The 22,904-nt window shown below is 38.0% G+C and overlaps 1 protein-coding gene across 1 annotated transcript in view; it reads right to left on the bottom strand.

Annotated features, from left to right (window-relative positions):
* LOC131352632 (fibrinogen C domain-containing protein 1-like) overlaps positions 1-22,904 on the bottom strand; it is an 88,681-nt gene that overhangs the window by 18,662 nt on the left and 47,115 nt on the right. Inside the window, exon 5 of the mRNA XM_058388887.1 lies at positions 9,781-9,877. Within this exon, the coding sequence (XP_058244870.1) occupies positions 9,781-9,877 (97 nt within the window). The remainder of the gene's footprint in view (positions 1-9,780; positions 9,878-22,904) is intronic.

The raw sequence follows: 22,904 nt of genomic DNA on the forward strand, positions 1-22,904 counted from the left end.
GTGTGTTTTGTGTGATGTGTGCAGGTGTGTTTTGTGTGATGTGTGCAGGTGTGTTTTGTGTGATGTGTGCAGGTGTGTTTTGTGTGATGTGTGCAGGTGTGTTTTGTCTGAAGTGTGCAGGTGTGTTTTGTCTGAAGTGTGCAGGTGTGTTTTGTGTGATGTGTGCAGGTGTGTTTTGTGTGATGTGTGCAGGTGTGTTTTGTGTGATGTGTGCAGGTGTGTTTTGTGTGATGTGTGCAGGTGTGTTTTGTGTGATGTGTGCAGGTGTGTTTTGTGTGATGTGTGCAGGTGTGTTTTGTCTGAAGTGTGCAGGTGTGTTTTGTCTGAAGTGTGCAGGTGTGTTTTGTCTGAAGTGTGCAGGTGTGTTTTGTCTGAAGTGTGCAGGTGTGTTTTGTCTAAAGTGTGCAGGTGTGTTTTGTCTGAAGTGTGCAGGTGTGTTTTGTGTGATGTGTGCAGGTGTGTTTTGTCTGAAGTGTGCAGGTGTGTTTTGTCTGAAGTGTGCAGGTGTGTTTTGTCTAAAGTGTGCAGGTGTGTTTTGTCTGAAGTGTGCAGGTGTGTTTTGTGTGATGTGTGCAGGTGTGTTTTGTCTGAAGTGTGCAGGTGTGTTTTGTCTGAAGTGTGCAGGTGTGTTTTGTGTGATGTGTGCAGGTGTGTTTTGTCTGAAGTGTGCAGGTGTGTTTTGTCTGAAGTGTGCAGGTGTGTTTTGTGTGATGTGTGCAGGTGTGTTTTGTCTAAAGTGTGCAGGTGTGTTTTGTCTGAAGTGTGCAGGTGTGTTTTGTGTGATGTGTGCAGGTGTGTTTTGTCTGAAGTGTGCAGGTGTGTTTTGTCTGAAGTGTGCAGGTGTGTTTTGTCTAAAGTGTGCAGGTGTGTTTTGTCTGAAGTGTGCAGGTGTGTTTTGTGTGATGTGTGCAGGTGTGTTTTGTCTGAAGTGTGCAGGTGTGTTTTGTCTGAAGTGTGCAGGTGTGTTTTGTGTGATGTGTGCAGGTGTGTTTTGTCTGAAGTGTGCAGGTGTGTTTTGTCTGAAGTGTGCAGGTGTGTTTTGTGTGATGTGTGCAGGTGTGTTTTGTTTGAAGTGTGCAGGTGTGTTTTGTCTGAAGTGTGCAGGTGTGTTTTGTGTGATGTGTGCAGGTGTGTTTTGTCTGAAGTGTGCAGGTGTGTTTTGTCTGAAGTGTGCAGGTGTGTTTTGTCTGAAGTGTGCAGGTGTGTTTTGTCTAAAGTGTGCAGGTGTGTTTTGTCTGAAGTGTGCAGGTGTGTTTTGTGTGATGTGTGCAGGTGTGTTTTGTCTGAAGTGTGCAGGTGTGTTTTGTCTGAAGTGTGCAGGTGTGTTTTGTGTGATGTGTGCAGGTGTGTTTTGTCTGAAGTGTGCAGGTGTGTTTTGTCTGAAGTGTGCAGGTGTGTTTTGTGTGATGTGTGCAGGTGTGTTTTGTTTGAAGTTTGCTGATGCTTTTTGTCTACAATGGGACATTGTGTTTTGTCTGAGGTGAGTGTTGTGTCTTAGGTGCTCATTCATGCACAGTTGTACAAGTGTGCTTGCTGGTGTGAAGGTGTAGATTTTTCGAGTCATGCAGGTGTGAATTTTACACTATATTATCTAACGAATTCTTCTTCCCTCATGCCAATTCAGACAATAATGCCAAGGGTTGTAAATTATGTGTTTAATACATTCAGGTTGTATCAACACGTTGTGTGTGTCATACTTGCACCTCGGTGTAAGAGCGTCAAAAGATTCTAGCTGCTCTTTGAAAAAATCCAAGGCTGTGAAATATTAGGGAGGTCGTTTAATAGCAGCCAGTTGTTTGAAAATAAGCAATTGTGAAAAGTTATAACACAAAACTTCACAAACACTCACATACGCATAAGAGAAGTGACAGAATAAAGCAGGCAGCAGGAGATATGGAGATGTGGGGAAGAAGGGAACAGAGAGTAGAAGATCCATACAGTGAGTAGCCATGCTTGTCAGCAGAATGTGTGTTGTACATCTCAGGAACTGGATTTCAGTAGACCAGACGGGAGAGAGGGAAAGGGAGGAGAAACATGATCACACCATGTGCTTCAACAGAACATTAAGAGGTGTAGGAGGAGAGAGAGAGAGAGAGAGAGAGAGAGGGAGAAAGAGAGGGAGAGAGAGAGAGAGAGAGGGGAGAGAGAGAGAGAGAGAGAGAGAGAGAGAGAGAGAGAGAGAGAGAGGGAGAGAAAGTGAAAGTACAAGTTCTGGCATCAGAGATCGCTGACAGCTTTGCCAAAGAATAAAAAGCTCTACTTCCTATTGAATTTCATTTTTAATGCAATATGCCCCAACTGGTTCACATATTTCTCAGTGGTGCAGAGCATCAGCACTCGTTTCCGAATCCCACAAGAATACTCTGACTGGCTGCTGGTAAGAAGTGTGCAGGTGTGTTTTGTATGAAATGTGCAGGTGTCTTTGGTCCAAAACGTGGTGGTGTGGTTTGTGTGCAGGTGTGTATTATTTGAAGTGTATGGTGTGTTTTGTATAAAATTTGCAGGTGTATTTTGTATAAAGTGTGCAGGTGTGTATTATATGTAGTGTGCAGGTGTGTATTATACTGTATGTAGTGTGCAGGTGTGTATTATATGTAGTGTGCAGGTGTGTATTGTATGTAATGTGCAGGTGTGTATTATATGAAGTGTGCAGGTGTGTATTATATGAAGTGTGCAGGTGTGTATTATATGTAGTGTGCAGGTGTGTATTATATGTAGTGTGCAGGTGTGTATTGTATGTAGTGTGCAGGTGTGTATTATATGAAGTGTGCAGGTGTGTATTAGTTGAAGTGTGCAGGTGTGTATTATATGTAGTGTGCAGGTGTGTATTATACTGTATGTAGTGTTCAGGTGTATATTATATGAAGTGTGCAGGTGTGTATTATTTGAAGTGTGCAGGTGTGTATTATATGTAGTGTGCAGGTGTGTATTATACTGTATGTAGTGTGCAGGTGTGTATTATATGTAGTGTGCAGGTGTGTATTGTATGTAGTGTGCAGGTGTGTATTATATGAAGTGTGCAGGTGTGTATTATTTGAAGTGTGCAGGTGTGTATTATTTGAAGTGTGCAGGTGTGTATTATATGTAGTGTGCAGGTGTGTATTATATGAAGTGTGCAGGTGTGTATTATATGAAGTGTGCAGGTGTGTATTCTATGTAGTGTGCAGGTGTGTATTATATGTAGTGTGCAGGTGTGTATTGTATGTAGTGTGCAGGTGTGTATTGTATGTAGTGTGCAGGTGTGTATTATATGAAGTGTGCAGGTGTGTATTGTATGTAGTGTGCAGGTGTGTATTATATGTAGTGTGCAGGTGTGTATTATATGAAGTGTGCAGGTGTGTATTATATGTAGTGTGCAGGTGTGTATTATATGAAGTGTGCAGGTGTGTATTATATGTAGTGTGCAGGTGTGTATTATATGTAGTGTGCAGGTGTGTATTGTATGTAGTGTGCAGGTGTGTATTATATGAAGTGTGCAGGTGTGTATTGTATGTAGTGTGCAGGTGTGTATTATATGAAGTGTGCAGGTGTGTATTATATGAAGTGTGCAGGTGTGTATTATATGTAGTGTGCAGGTGTGTATTATATGTAGTGTGCAGGTGTGTATTGTATGTAGTGTGCAGGTGTGTATTGTATGTAGTGTGCAGGTGTGTATTATATGTAGTGTGCAGGTGTGTATTATATGTAGTGTGCAGGTGTGTATTGTATGTAGTGTGCAGGTGTGTATTGTATGTAGTGTGCAGGTGTGTATTATATGTAGTGTGCAGGTGTGTATTATATGAAGTGTGCAGGTGTGTATTATATGTAGTGTGCAGGTGTGTATTATATGAAGTGTGCAGGTGTGTATTATATGAAGTGTGCAGGTGTGTATTATATGTAGTGTGCAGGTGTGTATTATATGAAGTGTGCAGGTGTGTATTATATGTAGTGTGCAGGTGTGTATTATATGTAGTGTGCAGGTGTGTATTATATGAAGTGTGCAGGTGTGTATTATATGTAGTGTGCAGGTGTGTATTATATGAAGTGTGCAGGTGTGTATTATATGTAGTGTGCAGGTGTGTATTATATGTAGTGTGCAGGTGTGTATTATTTGAAGTGTGCAGGTGTGTATTGTATGTAGTGTGCAGGTGTGTATTATATGAAGTGTGCAGGTGTGTATTATATGAAGTGTGCAGGTGTGTATTATATGTAGTGTGCAGGTGTGTATTGTATGTAGTGTGCAGGTGTGTATTGTATGTAGTGTGCAGGTGTGTATTATATGTAGTGTGCAGGTGTGTATTATATGTAGTGTGCAGGTGTGTATTATATGAAGTGTGCAGGTGTGTATTATATGAAGTGTGCAGGTGTGTATTATATGTAGTGTGCAGGTGTGTATTGTATGTAGTGTGCAGGTGTGTATTGTATGTAGTGTGCAGGTGTGTATTATATGTAGTGTGCAGGTGTGTATTATATGTAGTGTGCAGGTGTGTATTATATGAAGTGTGCAGGTGTGTATTGTATGTAGTGTGCAGGTGTGTATTATATGAAGTGTGCAGGTGTGTATTATATGAAGTGTGCAGGTGTGTATTGTATGTAGTGTGCAGGTGTGTATTATATGAAGTGTGCAGGTGTGTATTATATGAAGTGTGCAGGTGTGTATTATATGTAGTGTGCAGGTGTGTATTATATGAAGTGTGCAGGTGTGTATTATATGAAGTGTGCAGGTGTGTATTATATGTAGTGTGCAGGTGTGTATTATATGAAGTGTGCAGGTGTGTATTATTTGAAGTGTGCAGGTGTGTATTATATGTAGTGTGCAGGTGTGTATTATATGTAGTGTGCAGGTGTGTATTATTTGAAGTGTGCAGGTGTGTATTATATGTAGTGTGCAGGTGTGTATTATATGAAGTGTGCAGGTGTGTATTATTTGAAGTGTGCAGGTGTGTATTATTTGAAGTGTGCAGGTGTGTATTATATGTAGTGTGCAGGTGTGTATTATATGAAGTGTGCAGGTGTGTATTATTTGAAGTGTGCAGGTGTGTATTATATGTAGTGTGCAGGTGTGTATTATTTGAAGTGTGCAGGTGTGTATTATATGTAGTGTGCAGGTGTGTATTATTTGAAGTGTGCAGGTGTGTATTATTTGAAGTGTGCAGGTGTGTATTATATGTAGTGTGCAGGTGTGTATTATATGAAGTGTGCAGGTGTGTATTATTTGAAGTGTGCAGGTGTGTATTATATGAAGTGTGCAGGTGTGTATTATTTGAAGTGTGCAGGTGTGTATTATATGTAGTGTGCAGGTGTGTATTATTTGAAGTGTGCAGGTGTGTATTATTTGAAGTGTGCAGGTGTGTATTATATGTAGTGTGCAGGTGTGTATTATTTGAAGTGTGCAGGTGTGTATTATATGTAGTGTGCAGGTGTGTATTATTTGAAGTGTGCAGGTGTGTATTATATGTAGTGTGCAGGTGTGTATTGTATGTAGTGTGCAGGTGTGTATTATATGAAGTGTGCAGGTGTGTATTATATGAAGTGTGCAGGTGTGTATTATTTGAAGTGTGCAGGTGTGTATTATATGTAGTGTGCAGGTGTGTATTATTTGAAGTGTGCAGGTGTGTATTATTTGAAGTGTGCAGGTGTGTATTATATGAAGTGTGCAGGTGTGTATTATTTGAAGTGTGCAGGTGTGTATTATTTGAAGTGTGCAGGTGTGTATTATTTGAAGTGTGCAGGTGTGTATTATTTGAAGTGTGCAGGTGTGTATTATATGTAGTGTGCAGGTGTGTATTATATGAAGTGTGCAGGTGTGTATTATATGAAGTGTGCAGGTGTGTATTATTTGAAGTGTGCAGGTGTGCATTATTTGAAGTGTGCAGGTGTGTATTATTTGAAGTGTGCAGGTGTGTATTATTTGAAGTGTGCAGGTGTGTATTATTTGAAGTGTGCAGGTGTGTATTATTTGAAGTGTGCAGGTGTGTATTATATGAAGTGTGCAGGTGTGTATTATTTGAAGTGTGCAGGTGTGTATTATTTGAAGTGTGCAGGTGTGTATTATTTGAAGTGTGCAGGTGTGTATTATATGAAGTGTGCAGGTGTGTATTATTTGAAGTGTGCAGGTGTGTATTATTTGAAGTGTGCAGGTGTGTATTATTTGAAGTGTGCAGGTGTGTATTATATGAAGTGTGCAGGTGTGTATTATATGAAGTGTGCAGGTGTGTATTATATGAAGTGTGCAGGTGTGTATTATATGAAGTGTGCAGGTGTGTATTATATGAAGTGTGCAGGTGTGTATTATTTGAAGTGTGCAGGTGTGTATTATATGAAGTGTGCAGGTGTGTATTATATGAAGTGTGCAGGTGTGTATTATATGAAGTGTGCAGGTGTGTATTATATGAAGTGTGCAGGTGTGTATTATATGAAGTGTGCAGGTGTGTATTATATGAAGTGTGCAGGTGTGTATTATTTGAAGTGTGCAGGTGTGTATTATTTGAAGTGTGCAGGTGTGTATTATATGAAGTGTGCAGGTGTGTATTATATGAAGTGTGCAGGTGTGTATTATATGAAGTGTGCAGGTGTGTATTATATGAAGTGTGCAGGTGTGTATTATATGAAGTGTGCAGGTGTGTATTATATGAAGTGTGCAGGTGTGTATTATTTGAAGTGTGCAGGTGTGTATTATTTGAAGTGTGCAGGTGTGTATTATTTGAAGTGTGCAGGTGTGTATTATTTGAAGTGTGCAGGTGTGTATTATATGAAGTGTGCAGGTGTGTATTATATGTAGTGTGCAGGTGTTATTTGTTGAGATATACACAGGAATGTGCAAGAATGTAATACACATAACTTGCTTGTCATACTTTTGAGTTAAATTATGTTAGTTGTCACTTTTCAGCCTAAACCATTAGACAAGCACAACATCAGAGTTGGGCATCACACTGGAGCTGTCACTTGCTAGCTAAGGAAATGATGATTTTTCCAGCCCTGCAATGGATGGCTTTATTTTTTGTAGTCACATTCAACCCAGTTTATTTATTCACATCACTGTAATTGACTTCATTGAAGGCACCTTTCTAATCTAAAAGTTCACAAACCCATCTAACTGAGCATAAAGGCAATTTCAAAGAGTCTGTGAAGATATAGCACATTCACAGCGCATAATGAATTCACACTGCTGAATGTTGTTTAATCTTACAAGGAGGGTGAGAGGACCACTGATGAGACGCTACTGGAGATTGAGCACAGTCGCTAATAAGCACTGAGGTGTCACTTTCAGCTCAATATGCTGAGAAGTGTCATCAGCTTCATTAATGCATGAGCACTTTGCAGTAGCAGCTCTGATGCCATCTCCTCTACAAGACATTTCTAACCGTAAAGATAACGTCAGAAAGTGTTAAAACGGGGAAAGAGGTGCGATGAATCAGTGACCTCTGACCCTGTCATGGGGATTGTCACCGGAGTGTGGGATGGCCTGTTTTGGTGAATTCACAGCCGTTTGATTCAGGACTGCCCTGGATTTCAGGATATTGAACCAGGTTTCAGATTAAGAGCATTAGAGACTGTCTTTTTATCTTTCCAGATAAGAAAAGATCCCGGTGATGCAACCAATCTCCTCCTCAAAATCACCAAAAGCTTTCAGATATAAGAAACCTAAACTAGATCCCAGTAAACTATTAAATTACTGAACAACAGAAAGCTTCACATTAATCTCCAAGATCCTTAAAAAAAATCTAACACTTCAGTACCTATATATCTGAAAGCTTTGTGTATGAGTTTTTACAACAATCCAGTTAGTTCTGGCAAAAATTATATCAAAAAAACAAACAAAAAACAAAGCATGTGTATGAGACAAACAACTGGTGTGTAAAAATAATTTATAATTTTGTAAACCAATGTGTAAACAGGCTAGCAAAGTGATTTCCCTGTAACTCTGATGCTTAACATACTCCTTCTCTGCATGATTAGATACCGATTAAAGGCTTTTCACATCATACTGTATTGTGTGGAAGCCTTGTATTATTGTTATTTATTAGCATATTACTTTATCTTTACATCATTTAGTCAACTTTAAATAATATCCTACACTTAATGATGATGATGATGGTCTAATACTGTGCTAATTTACTTGTGCTTGCAAAAAAAAAATGCTCTAGTTCCATGTGTGGAATATGAAATATGTATATATAGAATCGGTTATGTGTGAGAGCACTTGAATTCTGTGAGCACTAAGACACATGCATGTCCTTTCGCCCTCGTTCACCAAAGTCAGCTCATGAGTCCTGGTTCAGTTCACAATAGTTTGAGTTATCATGAAGAAAACTTGGGTTAAATAAAATGTTCAATGGCACCACCAGTTGCTGAATAATAAGAAGGTTCAGTATCTGATGCATCTATTATTATAGTAATAATAAAATGTATTATTTCAGTTTTATTATTATTATTATTATTATTATTATTATTATTATTATTATTATTATTATTATTATTATTAATAATAATAATTTATTTATTTGTTCATTTATTTATTTATATATTTATTTATTACATTTTGGCTATTCAAACCTTCTTTTAAACATTCACATTTCACAATTTTAGAAGTTTATAATTCCTAATGCTCTCTATCCCCAACTTCAACTGTCAATCCAACTCAACCCTCATACACTTGAGCTGCTGCATCTCTGCTGTGAGTTTGTCTTTGCTGAGGGCAGTGTGGCCTCCACACTTTCTCTTTCTTTCTCCATTCCCTTATCTTCATGTCTTTGTACTCTTTATTTTCTCCCCTCCAGCTCATCTCTTTGAACTCTAGGTTAATTGTGTTCAGCTTCCTCGTGTCTTATTGATCAGAGATCAGAGGAGCTTTAGACTCATCTTCTTAAACAGAAGGGGCAAAGTAGAGCTCCACCATCAAGCAAAACCACTTGCTTTTTTAGCCCATGGCGGGGAGCATGTTATTGGGCATCCAAACAAATAGCAGGCAGTTTCCCAGACTCGGGGTCAGTGTCAGAGGCCAGGCTTCTTCATAACCTGCCACAGGAAATATCATACAATACTGACATTCAGTGACAGGCCTGTCATTCCACATTATTAATGCCTTCGTCTCAAGAAAATGTGCACATGTTTCCCTTGAACAGTGCAGAATAAAAAAGAAACTGGATTCATCCCTGAAATGGAAACATTTTCCGACTGACAATGTGCGACTTTCTGCATATTTTTGTCCTGATAAAAATAAAGGCAACCTTGCAGTAAATTAAAGAAAAAAATTATAAATCGTGCATATATTAGTTGTATCTGACAGGAACAGATAGTCAACACACACACACACACACACACACACTGATGTGTGCAAGAAAGTAAAATGAATATATTGTGAAGCTAAGAAAGACCATAGAGGAGGTTTTTGAAGAAGATATTGCACCTCTCCCTACTGGGGTATCTCATATCTGTTTTCTTGGCTATCCCTGCACCCACCACCATCTGTTTCTGTCATGTTGCTACATCAGTGTATTCCATTCTGTTACTCTTTTCTTAAATCTCTACAATAATTCAGGCATGTTATTCACAGGCAATCAGTCTCGGGTGTGTCATCAGTGGTCATTTATTTAGACTGCTGTTCTCCTAAAACATCATTCTCCTAAAATAAATGAACGCTAATTAACGCTAACTAATTAACGCTAATGGCTGAAAAAAAAAAGCCTAAGCCATAGCAATAACAGCATAGACATAATTGATGATAATGTACTTCAGCCAGTTGAAGTGAACTTGTACTTATCTTTCGTAAGATCTAAATTCGAATAAAACATTGCTTACCAAGCCAGTGCTCCCCTGTGATCTTCCCGAAGCCCTCACGATATGCAGCCCAGTCCCTGTAGAAATTTACAGAGCCATCCTCTCTGCGCTGAAACACCTGAAAGACATGAATTAGGAGGTTTACAACCTATCATATTTAATGAGCTCCATTGTGTTATTGTGTTATATACAGTGGCATAAATGTTTGACATTGTACAGTTGAAAGAATAAACCTGGTGCAAGACATTTAATGTAGTTTCTTACTGTTTATAATGGAAATGTAAAGATTCAACTTGTTGAAATGATTATTTTATTAATTGCTATGGGTTATTGGTGTCAGTAATCCATAGCAGTAAAATATACAGTGAGCACACAGCGCCCAGTAGCTCCAGATCACATCCATTCAACTTCCATTCACACATTATGCATTATAGGATTTCATGACAATATTTTTAACCACTAAAAAAGAGCCTGTCAGTAGCTTTCAAATAAGCTTTTCAAATAAGCTCAAGAAAGATAGATAGATAGATAGATAGATAGATAGATAGATAGATAGATAGATAGATAGATAGATAGATAGATAGATAGATAGATAGATCTTTATTGCCATAGCATAGAACAAGTACACAGAAATAAAATGCCATTTTGCGTCTGATAGAAATGCAAATAGTAGAATTGTGCACATGAACAAGTGCAGTTAATTATGTAAATATATATTCATGGAATTCATGGAGTTCATGGAAAACGGCCATTTTAACCGACTGTGGAGCTCTAAGTTGGGTTAAAATGACGCCTCGGGAGCTGTTACAAAGCTCATTATGTGTCAATCAATCATTTCCCCCATGTCAGCACTTTTCAATGTATTTGTTCATTCCTTCAAGGGTTACAAAGGATTGATTAATGCAGCTTGTTACCATGAAAGTGCAAAACCTCCTGTAAACATCCTCTAAAAGGAATAGTTTCACTGTTACAAAGAGCTGACACTGGAGACTCCTTCCAAAAAAACTTCAGCATAACAATGATTAAGCATCATTAAGTAGTAACAAATGTTTTAATTAGTTTAGCAATAGTCGTAGATTACATGAAGCATCCATCACCCAGGTCCCTGTGAATTGGTGTTGCTATAGAAACAAGAGCATATTATAACAAGCCCATTAATATAAACCTGTGATTTGAATTCAAGCCTGTGCTGTTACAGAAAAGTAACTGATACCATCAGATTAATCCAATTCCATATTTCCAGAATGTTATAAAAAAGCTCTTTTCAACAAGAGTTGAATCGCTAAACAATAAGACACAATCCTGCACGAATACATCATTTCAATCGGAAATATTTGCCCCCCTGAGCCGTAAAGGATAAGGGTGTGAAAGTAAAACCGGGGCAGATTTCAAAGCGTAATTCAGGCAGTAATGGACTGCTGATGCCCTTATAGGAGATTAATCAAGCAAGCAGTGGATCAATGACTGCTGGAAACGCCAGGAAAGGAACGAAGAAAAAAAAAAAAAAACCTGGCTACCTATTTAAATGAGGAGAGAATAGTGTTCTGTTCATGTGAGAACAAAACGTACACACAGACACACAAAAACTACCCTTGGAGATGATTCCCCATGGCTCTTATCGTAAAAACTACAGAAAAATGAATGCACACAGATATAGACATATCCTCTAGTATGAATTGGAAATAATAACATTGCCACCTTGTGTGTGTGTGTGTGTCAGAGATCGACAGCTTCCTTGTCACCTGGCATTCGTTTCAAAGTAAAGCCTTGCCATTAGTGTGGTTTAGCTGCACGTACCTGAAGACATCTCAGAAGATACATAGCGTATAACCCAGATCCCACAGTGAGGCCTGGGAGCTGCACCTTTCAGGCAAGAGATCTTGGAAAACACAGCACACTTCTTAATAAAACATGCGAACGTCCCATGCCTGTGCTCAGGGCTGCATTCGAAACTGCGTTTCGATTCTAAATAAATCCCCACCTTCTATCCTTCTTCAAGCCACAAAAGCATCCAAAGAGCTTTAATTATTCACAATAATCCCTGTAACTACTTACTGGGTCACATTTAAGTAGGAAGAGCTCTAAATATTTATTGTACCTAGAGTATAAATTCAGGCAGTTAAAAACAAGGGATTTGTTGTGTTTCTCAACTTAGATTTGTTCAGTTTTAAAAGCATTTAGATGGTATATATATATATATATATATATATATATATATATAGATGCAGTGGCAAAGCTTTGAGAACTCCTGACTCAGAGAGTCAGAGCTGAGGAACCGGCTGTGAATGAAAGGTGTAGCTTTGGGTAATATCTCTACAGTAAACCTGCTGACTGTATCGTCTGTATACTGGGTAAACAGAAAAACCCACACACGTTATAATGGCATTAGATGGAGTCAGAGTGGGTGTGTGATGTTTCCTCCCTCGGTTTCTCTTCATATCCACCATGAATCTGCTTCAGCCTTCACAAAGCAATTTCTCTCCCTATAACGAATGTCCGCTGGCAGCAGAGCACACAATAGCTGACACTAGTCCTTCAGTTCAGATGAGCTTCAGCAGCAGATTACACTGCTTTGCCATGCCCGCTTTTGTCAAAAGGCTATAACACAGATGGACGACCTTGTTCCAAATAATTTGAACTATTCTGCCACAGTGCTGTTGAATTTGCAAATGTGTCTGGTTCATCAGCAGCTCTGACACTAGCTCCAGATGCAAGACTAAGGTTACAAAAATCCCAGGGTGATAGATAGATAGATAGATAGATAGATAGATAGATAGATAGATAGATAGATAGATAGATAGATAGATAGATAGATAGATAGATAGATAGATAGATAGATAGATAGATAGATAGATAGATAGATAGATAGATCGATCTTTATTGCCATAGCAAAGAACAAGTACACAGAAATAAAATGCCATTTTGTGTCTGATAGAAATGCAAATAGTAGAATTGTGCACATGAACAAGTGCAGTTAATTATGTAAATATATATGCACTCATTTATAATACATTAATCATTTCTCTAATCTAAGGCTAATAATAAATTTGTTTATTTAACAAATCTCTATGAAAATCTTATAGTGAAGTTTTCTGAAAGGAGATGTTTATTTCAGGTTGATGCAAGGAGTCTTCTGTGTCAGTTTTGAGTCTTCAAGACTTTCTAGATATTCAGTAACATGACACTCTTCATTTTTTGTCTTATTAAATTAAAAGGGAAGGAAAAAGTCCGGTGAGCAAAAACCGATTCTTGCCGCTGTAGCGTAAGTGATAACAGGAACTGATTTGTTTCATGATATTACATTGTTACTATAAACAGATAAAAAGTATCTGTATATAAAAGAATATTCATGTTCATTAATCAATTAAAAAGAGTCATCTTTAGAAATGTGCTGTGGTACGAAAGCAATAAAGCACTTTATACTGAAGTGTTATTGTAAAATGTGCTAAAACTCATGAGCTAAAAGTCCTTATTATTATTATTATTATTATTATTATTATTATTATTATTATTATTATATTTAATTATTAATTATTAATAATGAAATTTAATAAACTAATTAATTTAATTCATTATTAAAAACTTTAATTTTTAAAAACTCCAGTCATTATTAGGTCTAAATTATGTGGACTGTGTTAATTACTGTAGAAACGATTACACATTGAAACAAGCGCATTAATATAAACAGGTGATTTGCCTCACAGTCTGAACTGCAGTTACAGAAAATTAACCAACACCTTCTGACCAATCAGAGTTGAGAATTTAACAGCACTACGAGACCCAGTGATGAGCAGCAAAGGACTGAGGACTGTCAATCATCTCAGCTCCTCCTCCTCTGTAAGGGGTTCAAAAACAATCTGAGGACAGAGCAACAAGGAAGCCCCAAACGGCATCTCCTCAACCCGAATGCCTCACAAGCGCACAACAAAGACGGTCGTTCAGCCACCGCAGCGATCGATCTACTCCATTAAGCCAGCAAAGATTTCATAGCCGTGATATCTGTCAATTTTGTACAGATGTGATGAGAAAAGGACAGTTAGGGAGCAGACTGAAAATATTGCTTTAAAGCCTGTGTTTGCTTTCCAATTTACAGCCTCTCCGTCGATGCTCGCACGGTCCAAATTACGCAGCTTCATCAATGACAGCGATGTGCCACGAAGACAGAGCTTTTCACCGATGGAATCCACAGCATCTCTTCGGCAGCTCTCTAATCCACAGACATCACAGCATAGAGACAAATAGAAACAAATAAACTGATGCACATTGCTACTGAAGCACGTTTTTTTCCCCCCTGTTCAATGCGCCAAATTACAGAGGAGTCGATATCTGTAAGGATTCAAGGCTTTCTAATCGTCGGAAATCCTTTAAAGCTCTATAAAACATCGTATAGTCGGCATTCTTAATCCCAATCACTGTGTCTCGTTTGTTTTGCTCTTAACCTGAAATCTGTTTATTAACATTTTTTTTTTTTTTTTTGTCAGATCAACACAATATTATGGAAATGCTAAGCTCGTGAAAGAAGTCAAAATAATGACATGCCACTTAAAAAGAATATTTTCTTCATAATCTGTGATTCATTGATTCTGGAAAAGACACTGCCACCTTATATGCACTCAGCTTTTTTTTCTTTCCATCTTATTATAGGGCACAAAAAAGAATAAACACTTCACTTTACACTAATTTATAGAACAACAGTCTGTACTGTAGGTTGTTAAAAGCCGTTTTAATTTAACTCGGGCTTGAGAAAAGTTCCACATAAGTAAGGAATAAAACATATGCAGTTGTGGGGGTATATTTCATTATTTAATTATTTATATATTCTAATGGGGAGGTGATGCAAATTTGATTTGTGTTTGAACAACACCAAGTACAGCGTGGAATTCGCTGTGCCTGATCATTTTGTATTCTTTACTCATACTTTCGGGATGTTCAGTCTTTCGGGATGTTCTTGAATCAAGTTCGTTCCTGTTATTATTTTAATTACTTTATAGCAGCTATAAACAATTGTTCCCTCATCAGCCTCTTTTGATTTCTCCTGAAAACTGTTCTGTACAAATGATGGAGAACATTAATAATCAACCAATTAGAGTTCTAATGAATTAATGTGTTTCACTGATTTCACTCAAGAAATAATAGACATTAGAAATAATACAATACACTTCAGTGTGCACAGTTCTAATATGAATGAATGAATGAATGAATTTTAAACAATGAATGAATTTAAATACACTTATGCAGTTGCATTATGGCAAAATCTGCATCAGTAAATAATCAGATTTCTTCTGTCTACAAGAGAAGAGATTACTATCAACTATTTCATGAACCAATTAGAGTTCTTATTAACTAGTTCTAATTAATTAAGGTGTGTTTTCGACTACTTAAAGTCATTCTTGGTACAATTTATTAATTGACTAATCATAATAGACTAATAGACATTTGAAATAATACACTCCAGTGTGTACATTTCTAAAATCAATCAATCAATCAATCAATCAATCAATCAATCAATCAATTCTTCTAATTCTTCTTATTAGTCTTCTACCTCTATAAAACTGAAGAGGTGTTTATTTGTTTGTTATATGCACAGGTAGAGACAAAACAAAAAGGATTAACGAGATAAACATACTGAATGACTCAATTATTGAGATAAAGATATCACCGGATGCTGTTTACCTGCACATTTGATCACTGATCCCTGCCAAAGATCAGATAATTAACAGATTATTAGTGGGCCAGGTAAACACAATCACTATATGACAAAGATCCAACAGCACTGAATTAAAGCCAAAGACAGCATGCCAACATTTATCTGCACTAAAAAGAGAGAGAAAGAAAAAGAGAGAGACAGACTTGAGTTCTCTTTGTTGTTGCTATGTGTACAGAGCGTTGCTGGGAATCAAGCTCCCAACCCTGGAAACATGCTAACCACTAAACCAGCATGACCCCCTCTTTTCATGCAATTATCTGCAATTCTGAGTGACGCTCTCTCTATTTGTGAGATCCGCTTTGATTTTTAGCTTCTAGCCTATTTTAGTTTTGTTCCTGCTAGTCCTTTAATTCTCTATTTGCATATATATATATATATACAGCTCTGGAAAAAATAAGAGACCACTGCCCAATCTCCAGATTTGAACCCTATTGAAAACCTCTGGAATGTCATCAAGAGGAAGATGGATGATCACAAACCATCAAGCAAAGCTATGTGTCAAGCATCAAGCAATGTGAAAAACTGGTGGAGATCATGGAGCCAAAACTCATGCAAATCAGGGGTTATTCCACCAAATACTGATTTCTTAATGTTATTTAGCCAAAGCATTAACACAATTTGTTTACAAATGATTTGCATTTTGTTTTATTTGAGTTATTAAAGCTCTGCAAATACTGCATGATCTTGGGTTATTTTGATGTGTTGTCATTTCCTTAAAATATACATTCTAAATAGTTATAGTTATATTTGGAATTTAGGAGAAATATTGAGAAATATTGTCAGCAGTTCACAAAAAATGAAACAAAACTGTTCGTCTCACCGATACATGAACCTGAAAGAAAAACAACATAAGAAACTCATTATTTTGCAATGGTCTCTTTTTGTTCCCAGAGCTATATGTATATATATGTATATATATATATATATATACATATTTTACTTTGACTCTGTTCTTGTCCTTGAGATTATGCTGTAATAATGCTAACATATATCCACTATTTGTCATTATGTATTCTAGGTACTACACTGATTTTGAGGCAGAACAGGATCACATTTCCACCTGTTTTAATATTTATATATCAAATGGGATATTTTTCTAGCTGACGCTAATGACATTTCAAATGCTTCAGCAGAGAGTTCCAGTGTGAATGCATATAAGCTAAATAGAATTCCATTTATCATTTTGAACACTGGCATGGCAGCAGGTAGTGAAGAAGAAGCCTTTATTATGGCCACATATACATTACAGTACAGTGGAATTCTTTTCTTCACATATTCCAGCTAAGGAAGTCAGAGCACAGGGGCAGCTATGATACAGCACCCCTGGAGCAGAAAGAGGGTTAAGGGCCTTGCTCAATTGCCCAGCAGTAGCTGCTTGGCAGTGCTGGAGCTTGAACCCAGATCAACAAACCAGAGTCTTAACCACTTGAGCTACCACTGCCCACAATAGTGTTGCTGCCTCACAGCTTCAGGTTCTCTGGTGTGATCCTGAGCTCAGGTTACTGATCTGCATGGGTCTTTTAAGAGTTCTCAGGTTTCCAGCACCTCCAAAAACCTCATGTTTACATGTTTTGCATGAATAAGTGTGCACATGGTGTTTCTAATAGAGTACCATGTCACTTAATCCAGGACAACCCCAACCAGGGTACAGAAGCTATTGAAGATGAATGAATTAAATTGGAATTTAATGACCAAGTGAATTTTAATAAACCTCCAAAACTTCACAGCACATGAGAGGTAAAAAGTTACAATGAATTTTTCGTTTGAGCCAAAAATTGCACATATGGCTGAGAAATTAAAATTCTTACGCAGAAATGCAAAGTCATTCCACATATTAGACTTCCATTTCACTCCTAATCAGATCAGGGCCTTAATCCAGAGAAGGAAATGAGCTCTTTACTGAAGTAAAGCAGGACGCTGACATAAGGTGAGAATTTCAACTAGCTCATTTGCTTTCAGTGCTTGGAGAGTGTTTATCCCACCCATACACCGTCTCTGTATATTTTGTCCCCCAAGGCTACAAAATGCACCTGTTTTGTTGTGTCCATGTTCAGAAATGAACATCTTTGTCATGTTACTCTACACAGTGATACTTAATATGAAGCTCATATAAAAGTAGACATCACTTAAAGAATTTTACACTCCCCTGCTCTCGTAGCATTAGTAATCAGATTGCATTTGCTGTCCATCCCCATGCACCATTTCTAATTCTAAATGAGATCTGATGCACTTACAAACCTCCAAAAAGGACTTGACATACGTCGGACTTGTGTGTTAATTTATCCTCAGTATAATTTGTAAATACTGATTAATCATGTAAAATGCAATCTGTCCAATTAAAGGAGACTGGGAAAAGTGGTGAGTGGAAATCACTGGAACCATCTGCAGCCCATCAGCAATCTAACCCCTGCTAATATGCTGCACACTGAATTGTGGGAGTGGACTTGCGCAACTCAACTCAGCAAATCAATAAAAGCCAGTTGGGCAATCAAGGATTATACAGATAGCATCTGGTGGAAATAACTTTGCAGATTACTCACTAAAACTCCTCACCACTTTTTCACAGGATGCAAAACTCTACATGCGGCGCATAAACGGACGCTGCAGAGATTCCCTGGGTACGATCTAAAAATGGACTATGTGTTTTCCCCATGTTTTATTTGCGTCGAAGCAATTTGGTAAAATGGAGCTTATAACTAAGTACACTCCTCTCAGGAGGATTAGACAGTTCCGTCAGAGGCATTAAATGCTACTTTGGTTTGTCCCTTTGGGGTTTTCGTTCTAGAAAAAGATTCCAAATAGTGTCTATTTAAAAAAAGGTACAGCCATTAACCGTCCGAAGAAGCTGTGAGAAACCTTCCCCAAAAACTATAACTAAATAACTTTGAGGTGACATTTTAGGTTGTTTTTCCTTTTATTGGTTATCTATCTGGTTACAGCTCTTTTAAACGAACTAGACGGTAAACCAGCACTAAAAACTCTGGCCAAAGAAACTGGAGGGTGGATATAATGAAGATAAGGAATCACTGTGAGGGTAGACTCACACAAACCAGAGTCTTCCCACATCCTCATCCAGTGTTCTCATGATAGTATCAGATGCCACAATGATCATGATATAGAGGATACTGGAGAGAGAGAGGGAGGGATACTGAAGAGGGCAGGCAGGCAGGAAGGAAGGAAGGAAGGAAGGAAGGAAGGAAGGAAGGCAGGCAGGAAGGAAGGAAGGAACAAACAAACAAACAGACAAACAGAAAACAAACAAACAATAGTAATAAGGAAGGGTTCTCATGCCAGTATCTGATGCCACACTGACCAGGATATATATATATCTGGTAACTTATAAGGGAGGGAGGGAGGGTGGGAGGAAGGAAGGAAGTAAGGACAGACGAAAAAAAAACGAAGGAAGGACGGAAGAAAGGGAGTAAGGAAAGAAGGAACGGACCAATGGGGCAAACTGATGAACAGACAAACGAATGAATGATTTAATAACAGTGACCATTTTCTGAATAACATAAGGACAGCAATACTTAATGTCTCAAGGAATTAACAAACAAACAAACAATAGTAGGGAAGAAGAGAGTGAGGAAGGAAGGAAGAGAAGGAAAGAAAGAAAGAAAAGGAAAGAAAGAAAGAAAGAAAGAAAGAAAGAAAGAAAGAAAGAAAGAAAGAAAGAAAGAAAGAAAGAAAGAAAGAAAGAAAGAACAAGCGAACCCAGAAAGGAAAGGGAGAAAGGGAGGGAGGGAGGGAGGAAGGAGGGAAGGAAGGAAGGAACTAATATTTAAAAATTCTTGACACATTCTCAGAATAACATAAGGACAGCAATACTTAGTGTCTCATACATGGCAGATTCCTGCATGGTTTCCTCTGGCCTGTGAATGAGCTCTCACTGTTAACACACATCTACAGGAGACGTCATGTAGTCAAAATTACTTCCTCTCCATGCCGCTGTGAGTAGCTCTAACTTACACTGCTTTACTCTCCAAGTCTCGAGCATAGCACAGACTTGTCACTGTTCTCTTAGCTGCATTAATCATTAGTGCTATATAAAGAACACCGCTTTCTCTGCCGTCATATTCAGGACGCCCAACCTTAAAAATGATTTTGAAATCATTTCACAGAGATAATAGAAAGTATAGATAAGGATGTCTGTTCTGAAAAGGAAAAGTTGTCTGGGAATAATTGTGGATTAAGAATCATATCACTAAGCTATAGAAATCAGCAACAAAGAGTTGTTTCGAAAACACTGAACACCAGTATAACAAAAGCTGCCCTTTAAAATCTTCCCAGTGAACAAGCAGTATTAAAACACACACACACCAGTATACAGATCAGGTCATAGTATAAAAAGTCTATTAAAAAATATATAAATAAATGCATGAGCAAGTTACTGATACAAATACAGTAACATAATACAAATATAATTAATCTGGTATAATATCCACTTAATTTGATCAAGAATTAATAGATTCTCTCTACAATAAAAATAGAAATATTTTGCAAACAAACAACATTTCAAGGGAAATAGTAATGCAAGGCATGGTATACATATGGCTGTGTGTGTGTTTGTGTGTGTGTGTGTGTGTGTGTGTGTGTAGCATTATACTAGAATTGTGCTTATTTTAAATAGGCGCATGAGGTGAATGAAAAATAAATAAATGGAACAACAACAGAAAATAAAATTCCTCACAAATACTGCAGTTTAAAATGCATGACTTTGGGAGGACTAAATTAATGCATGCAAAAACTCCAAACACACACACACACACACACACAAATAAATAAATAAAAATAAAAATCAGCCTGTCCTGGCAGTTCAGAATAAAACAATACAAATAGAAGAAAACAAATTTTCTTTGGAACAACTGCAACAAACAAACAAACAAATAAATAACCTAACAAGTAGATAGATAGATAGATAGATAGATAGATAGATAGATAGATAGATAGATAGATAGATAGATAGATAGATAGATAGATAGATAGATAGATAGATAGATAGATAGACGAAAAAAGATAATTTGCCTGATGCTTTTACAGAATAATTGCTGTTATTGCTCTAATCACAAAGTCATACGCAGATAATTACACAGATGATTCACATCCCATCATGATGATTTTTTTCCCCTGATGTTATCTACAATTAGTTAGTTTTGGTTGGAGATCAACTTTATAATTCCTGTCCTGCATTCAGTTTATTGATAGCTAGCTGCCAATAAATTCCCAGCAACTTGTGAAACATCTGCACATTATCATTATCGTGACGGCTTAGTCATCCCTCAACAAGATTTCTCAGCAGGCTGCCTGTTTGCATTTATTCAAATGTCAGGGACATGAGGCGCTTCTCATCGCCATGCTGAATTCCCATGTGATCTTATGCTTGATGCAGCTGGCAACAAGTTAACTGGCTTCATTAAATCTGACTTTTTAATTTGCAACTAATTACCAAGGGAGTGAGAACGAGGGAGGAAAGAAAAAAGAAAAAAAAAAACTCCCGAAAAATACCGAAAAAGGATATGAGCTTAATGGTTCAGAAAGAAAGAGCCAGGAGAGCACTACAGTTCTGTACATTGTTATTGCTCCCTCTCTCTCAGATTTATGCAAATAGCTCATTCCTTAATGTCTTCTGGGATTAATGGAGCTGTTAAAAGGTAACGGCGGGAAACCGGCACTGGTGATATATAATGAAGTTGGACAGCAGTAATGTCCTCAAGGCCTGCTGCTTTACCGAGTGGATGAAAGAACACAATATGTTCTTCATAGGAATCAAAAGTCTTGTCTTTGTTCACAAAAACGATAAATCACAAACTAGCGCCGAGAAGTGGCCGTCTGAGGAAAACATAACGGCAAGGAAACTATAAAACTCGAAAAGCACTCGTGAGTGCACCTACGGTCGTACTTGTGACCAAGCATTCGTAAAAATTCACTTTACGGACAAAGTAAATATTTCATGAGAAGCACTTTACCTTCAGTCATACACTCGCTTTATATCGATATAAATGGAACATTCGTTTTAATTCCTCTTACCACAATAAAGTGTTAATAAAACATTTATCTTGAAGGGGAAAGTGCTGAGGTCATGCTTGCTGTTGCCAAAGCAACGTATAGTTTGAACTGCATGGATAAATCGACGTCGGCGTTCCAGGTGTTTGAGTGTTATTTCAAACGTCGTTATTTCCAGTTAGATGAATAAAGAGGCTGCATGATTAATGCTAAAGCTTGAAACTTGGGGGTTAAAAAATCAAACAGAAAACGCCCCTCAACTCGAAAGTCGGAAAGTTCTCCTCAGTCAGGACTGCTCACCGCCAACAGTATCAACAGTAAAGTAGAAATTTAAAGTAAATGAGAAGCAACAAGGACTCTTCTACCTCTACAGGACTTTTTTTAATACACAGTGGAATCCCAGCATAGAAATTGAATTCGTTCTGGAGGCGAGTTCTTAAGGTGAACGTTTGTATTGCGTAACGAATTTTCCCATAAGAAATAATGTAAACACAGATAATCCGTTCCAGCCGCCCAAAAACATTACCAATATTACCAATACGAAGCGTATGTAAACTGTAAGGCCGCTTACAAAGAAGCGTTCCATGTCACAGGAATCTTGCCACCAATCTTGGGATAAAAATAGAACAGACCACCCATGCCATGAGTGAGAAAACGTAGCTTTTGAACGTATGCTGAAGACAAAGTTGGTATCATGGGTTGACTCTTTCGAAACAGCTTTCGTAAGCTCTCATCGGTTGGCTTCACTTGGCTTTCCACTGACGCAAACAAGTCTCGAACGGCTCCCGAACATATGAACAACTTCAGCATTTGGTTCCTCCAAGGGTGCTCCGGTTTCCTCCCACAGTCCAAAGACGTGCTTCTAGGCTGATTGGAGTCTCTAAATTGCCCGCAGTGTGTGATTGCGTGGGTGAATGAGTGTGTGTGTGTGCCCTGCGATGGGTTGGCACTCTGTCCCGGGTGTATCCTGCCTTGATGCCCGATGACGCCTGAGATCTCCCCATGACCTGAGTATAGATCGGATAAGTGGTACAGACAATGAAATTAAATGGAAAAAAATTGTAATTCACACCTTGTATATTCTATTCTTTCTTTTTTATGTCCTTATCTTATGTCTTAAGCTGCAAACAATTTCCACTGTACATCCACTATATCAGTTGACTAGATGTAAAAGACAAGGACGCAATTCAGTCTTCGCTCTCTCTCTCCTTCTCTCTCTCTCCCTTTCTCTCTCTTTGTTGAAGTCCTACTGCTCCAGAGATACCAGTATTCCTGACCCCTTCTGCTTCCCACGGACCTGCCTGATCCATCCTGATATCCTACCTCTGACTGAAGTCCTCATCACTCGTGCTGCTGCTGAGCATGGATCCACATGGACATGGACAAGGATTACTGAGGATTGAACCATTGAGGATAAAAACCATGAAGATGGCTTTGT

This window comes from Hemibagrus wyckioides, linkage group LG05, assembly GCF_019097595.1.
Source record: "Hemibagrus wyckioides isolate EC202008001 linkage group LG05, SWU_Hwy_1.0, whole genome shotgun sequence".
In the NCBI taxonomy this organism is placed as follows: Eukaryota; Metazoa; Chordata; class Actinopteri; order Siluriformes; family Bagridae; genus Hemibagrus; species Hemibagrus wyckioides.